The 12,829-nt window shown below is 38.8% G+C and overlaps 1 protein-coding gene and 1 pseudogene across 1 annotated transcript in view; both read right to left on the bottom strand.

Moving 5' to 3' along the window:
• CD2AP (CD2 associated protein) overlaps positions 1 to 12,202 on the bottom strand; it is a 179,328-nt gene extending 167,126 nt beyond the window's left edge. The window contains exon 1 of the mRNA XM_014588009.2: positions 12,111 to 12,202. Within this exon, the coding sequence (XP_014443495.1) occupies positions 12,111 to 12,202 (92 nt within the window). The remainder of the gene's footprint in view (positions 1 to 12,110) is intronic.
• A 4-nt stretch (positions 12,203 to 12,206) lies between these two features.
• Positions 12,207 to 12,435, bottom strand: LOC102480116 (small integral membrane protein 15-like; annotated as a pseudogene).
• Between the last annotated feature and the right edge of the window lie 394 nt (positions 12,436 to 12,829).

The raw sequence follows: 12,829 nt of genomic DNA, 5'->3' as shown, positions 1-12,829 counted from the left end.
TTTATTTGGAATCCCAGAACTAAGCCCATAAACAGATCAGGTCTATATCCACCTGCCTGAGCTCCCAGCAGAATTGTCATGTGTATGTGTGTCACAAGAACTGGCAGGCTGCTTCTGGCACGTTAAATGAAGCCCAAGTCAGTGGGAGACGGCCAATGAAAAGACTTTATTTATTAGTCTGCTATAGGGTGCATGAGCTCACTGGAGAGAGACAGAGAGAGAGGAAGGAGTACTCCTTGGTTCCCGATATGGATGATGAAGAAGAAGAAGGAGAAGGAGAAGGAGAAGGAGAAGGAGAAGGAGAAGGAGAAGGAGAAGGAGAAGGAGAAGGAGAAGGAGAAGGAGAAGGAGAAGAAGAAGGAGAAGAAGAAGAAGAAGAAGAAGAAGAAGAAGAAGAAGAAGAGGCATTGGAAGATACTGATGAAGAAGGAGATGAGGATGAAGGTGAAGAAGATGAAGATGATGAAGGGGAGGAAGAAGAGGAGGATGAAGGAGAAGATGACTGACAGAACACTGATGAATTCCAATTCTCCTTTTAAAACTTTTTTTCTCCAGTCCCTGGGAGCAAGTTGCAGTCTTTTGTTATTTTTTTTCTCCCCCCCTCCCCTTGTGCTCAGTCACCCTGTTCTTGAGGTCTTTTTTCTTTCTTTCTTTCTTTCTTTTTTTTTTTTTTTTGAGAGGTTTTTGCTATAGGGCGCGTGTGCTCACCAGACAGACAGAGAGAGACATAGAGACAGAAAGTGAGAAATCACCCCCCAGGGGGTATGGTCATGCCGCAATCCCTTCTCCTCCATTCTCCTCTCGGGATCTTGGGCACGCATGCACATGTGCCCGGCGTGAGTTCTAAGCCACTGGTCCGGTACATGAACCGCGGTTGACTACGTGGGAATCCAGTGACATAGCCATTACATTAACTGCTGGTTCCCTTGATTTCTCTTTTCTCTATACCATGGTTCTCAACTTATTTTAGGGGGAAAAACCTTGAGCAGAAACAATGGGAAAAGAATCTACCCTTTTCTATTCCAAATTCATTTTGATACCTTACTGTCTCAATAAAAACTGTTTGGAATCAACACCACCGTGCTCCCTGGGACAAAAGAAGATCCTTCTGCTTCCTTCACTCTGCTGGAAGCTGGAGGGTGCTAGGCCCCTGTGTAGTAGTGCACAGAATTCTAGCTTTTTTCCTCCTTTGTCTGAATATTGGGCTCAGAGATTACACTGTGTCTCTATGTGAATATGGACAGTTAGCATTTACCGACATGTATCTGTCTCCTTTCTCTTGTTTAAAAAAAGAAAAAAAAACTTAAAAAAATAGGGTTATAGAAGGTCAGCAAAGGGCGGGTTTGAGATGTTTGGGTGGGTTAAGTGGGCATTTTGAGGTTGGTTAAGTGAGCATTTTGACAACACAGCTTCTCCTTTGTCATGTTTAATTGTGATGTTTAATGGACATCCTTGCAGTTTAAGATGACACTTTTAAAAATAAAATTCTCTCCTAATGATGACTTGAGCCCTGGCACTCGATGTGAGAATCAGCAGAACCTGTAGGATCTTATTTGGAATTGACATTCTCTATTGTAATTTTGTTCCTGTTTATTTTTAAATTTTCTTTTTGTTTCACTGGAAAGGAAAGATGCTCAGTTTTAAACATTAAAAGTGTATAAGTTGCTTTGTTACAATAAAACTAAATGTGTACACAAGGAAAAAAAAAGAAATCATGCACATGGGTCCAGTGTATTTTTAAAGCCACTGGGTCTGGGACTTAAACTGTGCAGTTGACCATGTGGTATTCCCCTGCCTTAACCACTATATAACCTGGCCGACCTGAGATTTTATTTAAAATAAAATTATTGGAGGAGTGTATATAGATAGATGGAAGATTTCTTCCTTCCTTCCTTCCTCCCTCCCTTCCTTCCTTCCTTCCTTTCTTTTTTTTTAGAGGTTTTTGCTATAGGGCACGTGTGCACACCAAAAAGACAGAGACAGAAGTGACAGAAAGCGAGAAAGGGGGATGGCCATGCCACAATCCCTTCTCCTCCATTCTCTTCTTGGGATCTTGGGCACACACGCACATGCGCCTGACGTGGTTTAAGCCACCAGGTCCAGGACTCGAATCACGATTGACTACATGGAAGTCCAGCAACATAGCCATTACACCAATTTCTAATAGCTTCTTTTGTTTCTTTTATTCACTATAGGGCAAATGAGTTTGCAGGAGACAAGAAGAGAGTGAAAAATCACCACCCCAAGGGCATTTGCCCACATCGCAATCCCTTCTCTATTCTCACTGAATTTTGGGCGAGTACGCAGAGGTGACTGGTATATTTTTTCAAACCACTGGATCCAGAAATCAAACCACGAAGCCAGCCATGTGGGATCCAGTTGCCTTAACCACTACGCCACCTGGGTGGCCTATCAATGGCTTCTTTTTGGGTGCCAAAATGCCATCAATATGATTCTAACCACATTTAACTTCTTAAGGTTCAGTGATTGGAAGTCACATTGGTGGTCTGACCAGAAAAACATTACCCTGGGAAAACAACAGAAATGCAAAGTAATTTGCCAAAGTTTCCTTGAAAGCCTAAAACTTAAGAGACTTTGCTTAGCATGTAATTTAATATGGTAATATCTCAATGACTATAGTTCCTAGAATACAAAGATCAGAGAGAACTTTCCTCCCCAGAGTTGCAGGTAGTGTAACTTGACTTTGAGATTAAATTCACCTTGTTATGTGACCACTGAGGCAAAGGAAAAAAAAATTATAGTCAACCAGCTATCAAGTGGCTCACTTTTAATCCTTGCTAGCTATACTTTACAAACAGGACAAACCCTTTTTAAATCAATCTTGTCTTCAAATCTTTGTGCAAAAGTGGCACCTGACACACACATTTTAAAGAATCTGAGCTGGGTCAGTGAATGTTGTTGAGTGAAACTTCAATGTATTTCCTTTAAAGTTTTTGATCAAGTAGTCAACTCTCTCTCACTTTCCTTCTCTCTCTCTGGTCAACTTCAAAGAAATAAAATAATAACAATGAATAAAATTAATGAAAAATAATTCTTAACAAAATTGGTGCTCCGAATACTTAGGATTTTAAAATCAGAATTCAGAAATTTTGGGTTGCAGGGTAGGCCTCATAGCCTAGTGGTTAAAGGAGTCAGATCCCACATAGTTGTTTATGTGGCTCAAATCCTAGATCCAGAAGCTTAAAAAACACACTAGGCTTGTGTACATGTGTGCTCAAAATCTTGAAAAGATGGAGAAGTGGAGGAGAAGGAATTGACTACACACCATTGGGGGATGCTTTTTCTCTTTCCTCTCTCTGTCTCTGGTGAGCACACATGCCCTTGGCAATTCCAAAAAAAAAAAAAAGGAAAAGAAAAAAAAAGAGTTCTGGACTGGGACTGCAGTTTCTAGAATGTTCATGAATATTCATACTCAGTTTATAGACTACAGTTTCCAACAAAGTATGAATTATGAAGTAGATTGACACACAAAAAAAGATGGATTTTCTCATTTCAATTCCTGACCATAATAAGAGGGTGGCCATGCATTTAGATTTAATGTCAATTGTGTCATTAGGGTAATAAGCAAATTAAGCCCCCAAACAATTAAGGAATATTTTTTTCTTTATTATTATTTTTTTGGAGAGGTTTTTGCTATAGGGTGCATGCTCTCGCCAGAAAGACAGACAGAGACAGAAAGTGAGAAATAACCCCCCATGAGTGATGACCACCTTACAATCCTTCTCCATTCTCCTCTTGGGATCTTGGGCATGCACGCACACGCGCCCGGCGTGAGTTTTAAGCCACCAGGTCCGGGACGTGAACTGTGGTCGACTATGTGGGAGTCCAGTGACATAGCCATTACGCTAACTACTAGTCCCAAGGTATGTTTTTTTTTTTTTGAGAGGGTTTCTCACCTGAGAGAAAAGAAAGAGACAGAGAGACAGAAAGTGAGAAATAACCCCCCATGAGTGATGACCACCTTACAATCCTTCTCCATTCTCCTCTTGGGATCTTGGACAAGCACGCATATGTCCCTGGTGTGGGTTTTAAGCCATTAGGTCCGGGACTCAAACTGTGGTCAACTACATGGGAGGCCAGCGATGTAACCATTACACCATCTGCTGGTTCCAACAATTCAGGCTTTAAAGTCATTCAAACAATAGCAACAAAGAAGAACTAGCCTATGAGAAGACTATAAAGTATCAAAACAAAAATAGCAACAGGATCTTCACTATGCTTAATTTATTTAAAAAATGAACTTAAAAGTTTTTTTCTTGCACAAAACTGTGCAGGACTTTCAACTCTTCTATTTCACTTAGATACCCACAAACTCAGAAACCTTCAAAAGCCAAAGATAGGATACTCTTTACATGCAAACTGGAAAAACCCTGATTGGTTTTATTGACGTGAGTCACAACATATATGAGAGTGACTAGAAGGTGACGTACTCCAGTGACAGAGGACTGTGTAGCAAGTTAGATGAATTGTAGCGTTAATTGTTAACAATTAGTGTAACACTCCTGCCTTCAGGAAGAAAAGAATAAGCCTTTTATAGGTTCTTTGTGTCATGGTATCCCCAAAAGCCAGGGTCTTGGCATAATATCCAGAATGAGGGCAGACGAGACATCTGTCTAACTCGTTCATCAAAGGGCAAATTCAAATGACAACATACATTACATCAATTTGATAGCCCAGATTGTCATTTTCTGTTGTAAAACTGTGTATTAATTTGAATGGAAATATTCAATATGAAAGTGATCTAAGAGATACTTCTTAAAACTACAATTATTTAACAACTTGTAATACATAAATATATCACAAAGCTATGTCTAAATCAGTGATCAAACAAGTATTTATTCAATGGCTATATATTTTATGCCAGCACAGTTCTGGGCTCTGAGGAGAATTCCCTGCTCTCATTACAGTTGTAGTATGTTTTCAAAAAGCAAAATTTCCATTTGATTGATAATCTCTACTCATAATTTAGCTTGCCAAGATCTTAAAGAAAGAATTCATTCACAAAAGCATGTACTAGAATGTATAAAATGAGAATATTTCAATGTGACCTTTTCCATTTCTTGGATCAAAAATGTTAATGTAAATGAGGTAGAGAGGTTGGAAGCTGTCAAAAAGTTTAAAGTGACCATTCATCATAAAATTCCCACTTCCTCTATGCACCTTTGCACAGTTTGGAGTGCCTCGGCATCTATTTTTATACTCTTTTCCGTTCCCTGGAGGATGGCCACACTGCAATCCCTTCTCCTCCATTCTCCTCTTGGGATCTTGGGCATGCACGCACACGCGCCCGGTGTGAGTTTTAAGCCACCAGGTCCGGGACGTGAACTGTGGTCGACTATGTGGGAGTCCAGTGACATAGCCATTACGCTAACTACTAGTCCCAAGGTATGTTTTTTTTTTTTTGAGAGGGTTTCTCACCTGAGAGAAAAGAAAGAGACAGAGAGACAGAAAGTGAGAAATAACCCCCCATGAGTGATGACCACCTTACAATCCTTCTCCATTCTCCTCTTGGGATCTTGGACAAGCACGCATATGTCCCTGGTGTGGGTTTTAAGCCATTAGGTCCGGGACTCAAACTGTGGTCAACTACATGGGAGGCCAGCGATGTAACCATTACACCATCTGCTGGTTCCAACAATTCAGGCTTTAAAGTCATTCAAACAATAGCAACAAAGAAGAACTAGCCTATGAGAAGACTATAAAGTATCAAAACAAAAATAGCAACAGGATCTTCACTATGCTTAATTTATTTAAAAAATGAACTTAAAAGTTTTTTTCTTGCACAAAACTGTGCAGGACTTTCAACTCTTCTATTTCACTTAGATACCCACAAACTCAGAAACCTTCAAAAGCCAAAGATAGGATACTCTTTACATGCAAACTGGAAAAACCCTGATTGGTTTTATTGACGTGAGTCACAACATATATGAGAGTGACTAGAAGGTGACGTACTCCAGTGACAGAGGACTGTGTAGCAAGTTAGATGAATTGTAGCGTTAATTGTTAACAATTAGTGTAACACTCCTGCCTTCAGGAAGAAAAGAATAAGCCTTTTATAGGTTCTTTGTGTCATGGTATCCCCAAAAGCCAGGGTCTTGGCATAATATCCAGAATGAGGGCAGACGAGACATCTGTCTAACTCGTTCATCAAAGGGCAAATTCAAATGACAACATACATTACATCAATTTGATAGCCCAGATTGTCATTTTCTGTTGTAAAACTGTGTATTAATTTGAATGGAAATATTCAATATGAAAGTGATCTAAGAGATACTTCTTAAAACTACAATTATTTAACAACTTGTAATACATAAATATATCACAAAGCTATGTCTAAATCAGTGATCAAACAAGTATTTATTCAATGGCTATATATTTTATGCCAGCACAGTTCTGGGCTCTGAGGAGAATTCCCTGCTCTCATTACAGTTGTAGTATGTTTTCAAAAAGCAAAATTTCCATTTGATTGATAATCTCTACTCATAATTTAGCTTGCCAAGATCTTAAAGAAAGAATTCATTCACAAAAGCATGTACTAGAATGTATAAAATGAGAATATTTCAATGTGACCTTTTCCATTTCTTGGATCAAAAATGTTAATGTAAATGAGGTAGAGAGGTTGGAAGCTGTCAAAAAGTTTAAAGTGACCATTCATCATAAAATTCCCACTTCCTCTATGCACCTTTGCACAGTTTGGAGTGCCTCGGCATCTATTTTTATACTCTTTTCCGTTACCAGTAACAAACAATTATATTTTCACGGCACCTTCCACATTTCCTAGGTGCTGAAGGTACATATTCATGAAAATATAGACCACGTTGTAGCCCTACATAGAAAATACATATTCACTATAATGAATGGGGTACAACGCAGTCTGTATTTTCATGAATATGTACCTTCAGCACTTAGGAAATGTGGAAGGTGCTGTGAAAATATAATTGTTACTGGTAATGGAAAAGAGTATAAAAATAGATGCTGAGGGACCAGCAGTTAGCGTGATGGCTATGTTGTTGGACTCCCACCTAGTCGACCGTGGTTTGAGTCCCAGACCCAGTGGCTTAAACTCACGCCGGGTGCATATGCATGCGTGCTCAAGATCCCAAGAGGTGAATGGAGGAGAAGGGATTGCAGTGTGGCCATCCCCCTGGAGAGTGATTTCTTGCTTTCTATCTCTGTCTTTCTCTGTCTTTCTGGCAAACACACATGCCCTATAGCAAAAACCTCTCCAAAAGAAAAAAAAAAAAAAAGATGTTGAGGCATTCCAAGCTGTGCAAAGGTGCATTAGGGACATGCCAGGTAGAAGAATGAAACAGCACAGGTATCTTGAGAAGGAAAAGCAATAACAGAAATACAAAAGAAAAGTGTTGAGTAGAGTCCCTGCCAGAGAAACTAAAGATAGGGTTAGAAGAAAGGACACCAAAATTGACTTAAGGACACAAAAAGCTAGTTTGTACAGCGTTTTCTCCTTTTCCAATACTTCCATTCTCTTCACTTCAGTCTTCTTGGATTGATCACATAAGAGTGAAAATCTTTTTTATCCTATTCATAAAACTGTTACGCTTTATCTTAAAAAATATTCTATAGGGTGTGTGTATTTATAAGAAAAAGAGAGAGAGAGAAATCACCCTTCAGAGGGGATGGCCATGTCACAATCCCTTCTCCTCCACTCTCCTCTCAGGATTGTGGGCACACACACACAAATGCCCAGTGTATTTTCCAAGCTGTTGGGCTCAGGATTCAAACCATGCAGTCAGCCATGTGTTATCCAGCTATCTTAACCACGTGCCACCAGCTGGCCCATCATTCTTCTTAATGTTCCTAATAATTATGTCTGTACCCTCAGTCTTTGAAGAAAGAGAATTATTTTGTATCAGGTAATCTATATTCCGATACATTAGACAAGACATTTAAATTTGAAGAGGACTCATTTTCCCTCTGTAAAATGAAGGTGTAAGTAACATCAAATATAACACAGAATGTAAGTAACTGGAAACATGCTCACCTAAAGAACTCAGGAAATTTATTGTCTCACCTATCTAAAACTACAGAGACTGAGCAGTAGAATTTGCAGTTGGTATAATCCAATAATTCCAGCTCATTTTTGCAATTCTCCTGGCTATGCCCATCAATGAATATTGTTGGCCTAACCTCAAGGTGATGTCTTTATTGATGAAAAAATAACTCCAGAATTTAAAAGATTTGCAGCCACACCTCAAAACATCAAGAAAAAGAATCTCTTTTGGTGCTCTCTTTTAAACAAAGAATATTCTATTTTAGGAATTTTCAAAACAATTTCCCACTGGTTGGCTCAAATTAGATCTCATTCTATTGTCCAATCCCATTGTGTTAGTTTACTAGGGTTATCCTGGCAAAGTACCACAACTGGGTGGTTTAAACAACAGAAGTTCTTTTTCTCACAGTTCTGGAGGTGAGAAGTCCAAGACCAAGTGTCAGCAGGGTTGGTTTCTTCTGAGGCCTTTCTTGTTGGCTTAGGGAGGGCTGTTTTCTGTTTTTGCATAACCTCTGCATGTATCTGTGTTCTAATCTCCTGTTCTCTTGAGGACGTGAGTCATATTGGATTAGGGCTCACCCAATGACCTCACTGACTTAATTATTTCTTTAAAGATCCATTTTCTGGGGCTGGTAGGTGGCTTGGTGGTTAAGGGTACTGGACTCCCACGTGACTAGCTGCAGTTCAAGTCTCAGACCTGGCAGCATGCTTTCTCACTTTTCCCTTCTTTCTCACTCTGTCCTTCTTTGGTCAAATCAAAATAAATAAATAAAGTCAAGTTAAAAAAAAAAAAACACTTTCTAAATATGGTCATATTCTGAGATACTAAGGTTAGGATGTCAACATTCAGATCTGAGAAATCACAGTTCAGCCTATAACAGTCATTTTAATGGCAGAGCCTAACCATGTTGATCAGCTTAGGTCTGGATTCCTGAATGAATGAGATTATCCCTGCTGCTAAATCAAACTCATTCCCAAAGCACATTGGCAGTTTTGGGGAGGGTAGAAGACTAGGTGAAAATTGGCCTGGCAGACAGAACCAGCAATCAGCAATGTCCCCTATCTGGGACTTAGACTAAGTGGTTGCTATGATTGCTTCTACCTCTGAAACAAGAAGAGTCAAAATTCCAAGTATTTCTTTTTTCTCATAATGTAGTAAAAGTTGATTCAGTACAAAACAATAGGTAGAGCTTTAATGGGGATTGAAAGTTATATTGCCAGAAAAGTTAGTAGGGCAGGATGACATTCTGTTAGAGGCATGGTTCCACTACTTCTTAATAGCGATAATGGAGAATGAGAGCATGAGCTGGATGAAGGAAAGAGGGTCACTTGGGCTGGCTCCATGGCTTGGTGGTAAAGGCAGTCAAATCCCATGTGGCTGATCCTGTGGTTTGAGTTCCGGATGCTTGAGAAACATGGCAGCCATGTGTCCAAAATCCCCCAAGGAGGAAGAGATGGAGGAGAAGGGATTGCAGCATGACCATGCCCCATGGGAAGATCTCTCTTTCTCTCTGTCTCTGAGAAGGGCACACATCCTGTGGCCAGGAAAAAAAAAGTCTCTTGTCTGCATGTGGAGAGAAAGAAAGATGGCTCAGTCAAACCTAACCTACATTTCATCATATTAAACATGATAAGGTTCTGTAAATGTCAAAAGAGATTTATTGATAAAGAGAATATATGGAAATGCCCTTCATCTTTTGGCCCACTCTTTAATTTTATTAGAATAAGCCTGAAGAAATTGATGTTTTATAGGTTAAAATCACCCCCCAGTGGGGATGGCTGTGCCGCAATCCCTTCTCCTCTGTTCTCCTCTCGGTATTTTGGGCACGCGTGCACATGTACCCGGCATGAGTTTAAGCTACCGGGTCGGGGACTTGAACCGCAGTCAACTACATGGGAGTCCAGCGACGGCCATTACACCAACTGCTGGATTCTATTTTTGTTCTCTTAAAAATATTTTCATTCATCTTTGCTAGAGGACATATGTGCTCACCAGAGAGAACAGAGAGTGGGAGAAGGAGAAAGCACCTCCTAGTGGGGTTGGATATACTGCAATTTCTTGTTTTTCTCTAGTCTGTCAGGAACCTGGGCACACAGGAACATATGCGTGGCATTCTTCTCAAGCCATCAGACCTGGGATTTAAACCACATAGTCAGCCATGTGGTTTCTAGTTCCCTTAACCACTAGGCCACAGGGCTGGTCCTTATAATATTTTTTTATTTAGTTTTTAGTCTCATTTGTTCCCTCAGTTTTTCTCTTATAAGAGATTTTTTTTCTTTACAAAAAAGTGTCAAATTAATTTCAGTACTTAGTTTCATTTTTAAATTAGAATTGTTGAACAATATTTTGTAACTTAAAGTATATTATGAGAGGTGCGGAAGACATTAATAAGCTATTAAATACTGGCAGTGAATAAAATTACTGGACCATGCGTGTATAAAAGCCATGTTTAACAGTAAAAAGTTCCAGTTTCACAACTCAAAGATACATCCTTTAGCTTTTTACCTCTAAGTATAGTTCATATTCATTTTGTCATAATTACCACTATAGTCAACAAAATTTTTCCAAATTTAAGCCTTTCTTACCATTATGAAGAATAATTAAGAGTTATTTAAAAGAGATTGGAAATTTAAATTTTCACGTTGAACCTACTTGATAAAAAATATAAGATATCACTATTACCTGAGATAAAAGGAAGAATGGAATATGAAACGAAAGGGGTGCATTTATATCAGGACATTACCTGATTAAAACATTTGACTATTTCATAGTTCTCCTAAACACAGGAGAGGTTCCAAGGTACTTACAGCATCTGACATTTTTACTGCAAGCTTTAAAGCATACTGTTACTCTTCTCAACGAGTCATCTCTAAGAAAGGGGCAGTGTTCCTAAGTACACAAACTGTTATCTCTAGTAGGTGGTACTCTACATAGTCAAGGTAATTCTTTATAAAATTAGGTTTAAAAAATGTAGAATGTCTTGATAATTACCAGTTGTCTCAAAGGCTAAAATCAGAAAAATGCAGAAAATATTAATTATTTTTGTTTAAGATTATTTTACTTTGGGAAAGGCAGAAGTGATTCTATTTCAAGAAATAAGCAGTGATGATAAAAGTTGTGATTAACGTACTGTATCTCTTTTCAGCCAAAGTATACTTTTCACCTTGGCGATGACAATTAGGACTTTTACATTCTTAATTTCTTTTTCAAATTTATTTAATTCCATTTGTAGTTTTATTTATTTTTTAAATTTGACCAGAGAGAGAGAAAGGGAAAGTGAGAAAGCAAGCCACCAGGTCTGAGACTCGAACCATGGCCAGCAATATGGGAATCCAGTGCCTTTAACTACCATGCCACCTGCTGGCCCCTGCATTCTTAGTTTCTTTTGTCCGGAATAGGAGCCCATTTTAAATCATTATTTGAATGGAGTTCATCATCTTGTCTTTTTCTCAGGATGTTTTAATTTCAGTATGCAAGCTGCAGAATGGCAAATGACCCAGTCAGTACAAAGATTTCATGCCACAATAAATGCTAATTCACAGGAATTGCCAACAGACACCAATGAACTACACCTAAACCTAAAAGTTACTACAGTATTGAGATCAGAACATGATTTTTTCTTATGATCAATCAGATTTCATTACTAAATAATACTGTCATGAAATCCAAAGAAGAAGCCTTTTTTTTAAAGAATTATTTTATTTTATTTATTCATGCTTTTATTTTAATTTGACCAGAGAGAGGCAGAGAGAGAGAAGGAAAGTGAGAAAGCAAGCCACCAGGTCCAGGACTCGAACCATGTTCAGCCACATGGGAGTGGCCAGCGCCCTAACCACCATGCCACCTGCTGGCCCCCCAAATCTTTTTTTTTTAAAGAATTATTTTAGTACTTTGTTGTTGTTGCTGCTGTTATTATTATTATTATTATTATTATTATTATTATTATTTAGTTTGACCAGAGACAGAGAGAGAGAGAGAGAGAGAGAGAGAAAGTGAGAAAGCAAGCTACCAGTTCCGGGACTCGAACAGCAGTTGGCCATGTGAGAATCTTGCACCTTTAACCACCACACCACTTACCTGCCAGCCCCCAAAGAAGACACATTTAACGAATCCTTCCAAAGCTGCATAATTTCCGAAATGATTTGCCGCTGGTTGAAGAACCTGTTCATTCCTTCAATCCTTTTTTAGTTGTTTAGCTCTTGCAATATTTTTTTGATGTTTTTATTTCTTCTTTTGCTCCTTGTCCCTGGCCTCAATCACCTTGGCCAATTTCCCAGACAGTACAGCACCTGCTAGGACAGTGGAGTGGGATAAGGGCCAGAATAACTGTTGGAAGAAAGCCATACGGGTCCTTTGCAGCCCATTCCACAATACATTCAGCTTGAGCCCTTATGTCAAACATCCTTGTAGTGGTTAGGAAAACTTAGGTTGAGAGATGATCTCTAACTGGTCTGTAATTATTGGTGAGCCGCCACAACTTCATATGACCCTTGATTATCATCTTCTTAGATCCACCATACACTTCTGAAAGGTTTAAATTATACATAGTGGTGCCAGACCGGAAGCAGGAAGGAGGAAGCCGTGAACTTCAGGGCTTATAAGAGATTTAAAAATCTATTTATTATCAGAATTTTTCTTCTTCACTCTATTACATTTATTTTACTTTAACTAAAATTTTATGCCTCAAAAGTTTCTTTTTATTACTTTATATCATTCTGTTTGAAGTTACATTTGACATATGTATGCTTTCTACTGCTATGTCTTGGTTCAGACTGCTATAACAAGCTATCAGAGAC

Source organism: Tupaia chinensis, unplaced genomic scaffold (assembly GCF_000334495.1).
Source record: "Tupaia chinensis unplaced genomic scaffold, TupChi_1.0 Scaffold000252_1, whole genome shotgun sequence".
In the NCBI taxonomy this organism is placed as follows: Eukaryota; Metazoa; Chordata; class Mammalia; order Scandentia; family Tupaiidae; genus Tupaia; species Tupaia belangeri.
Note: the sequence above shows the minus strand (reverse complement) of the source record. Positions and strands in the feature narration are given on the sequence as shown.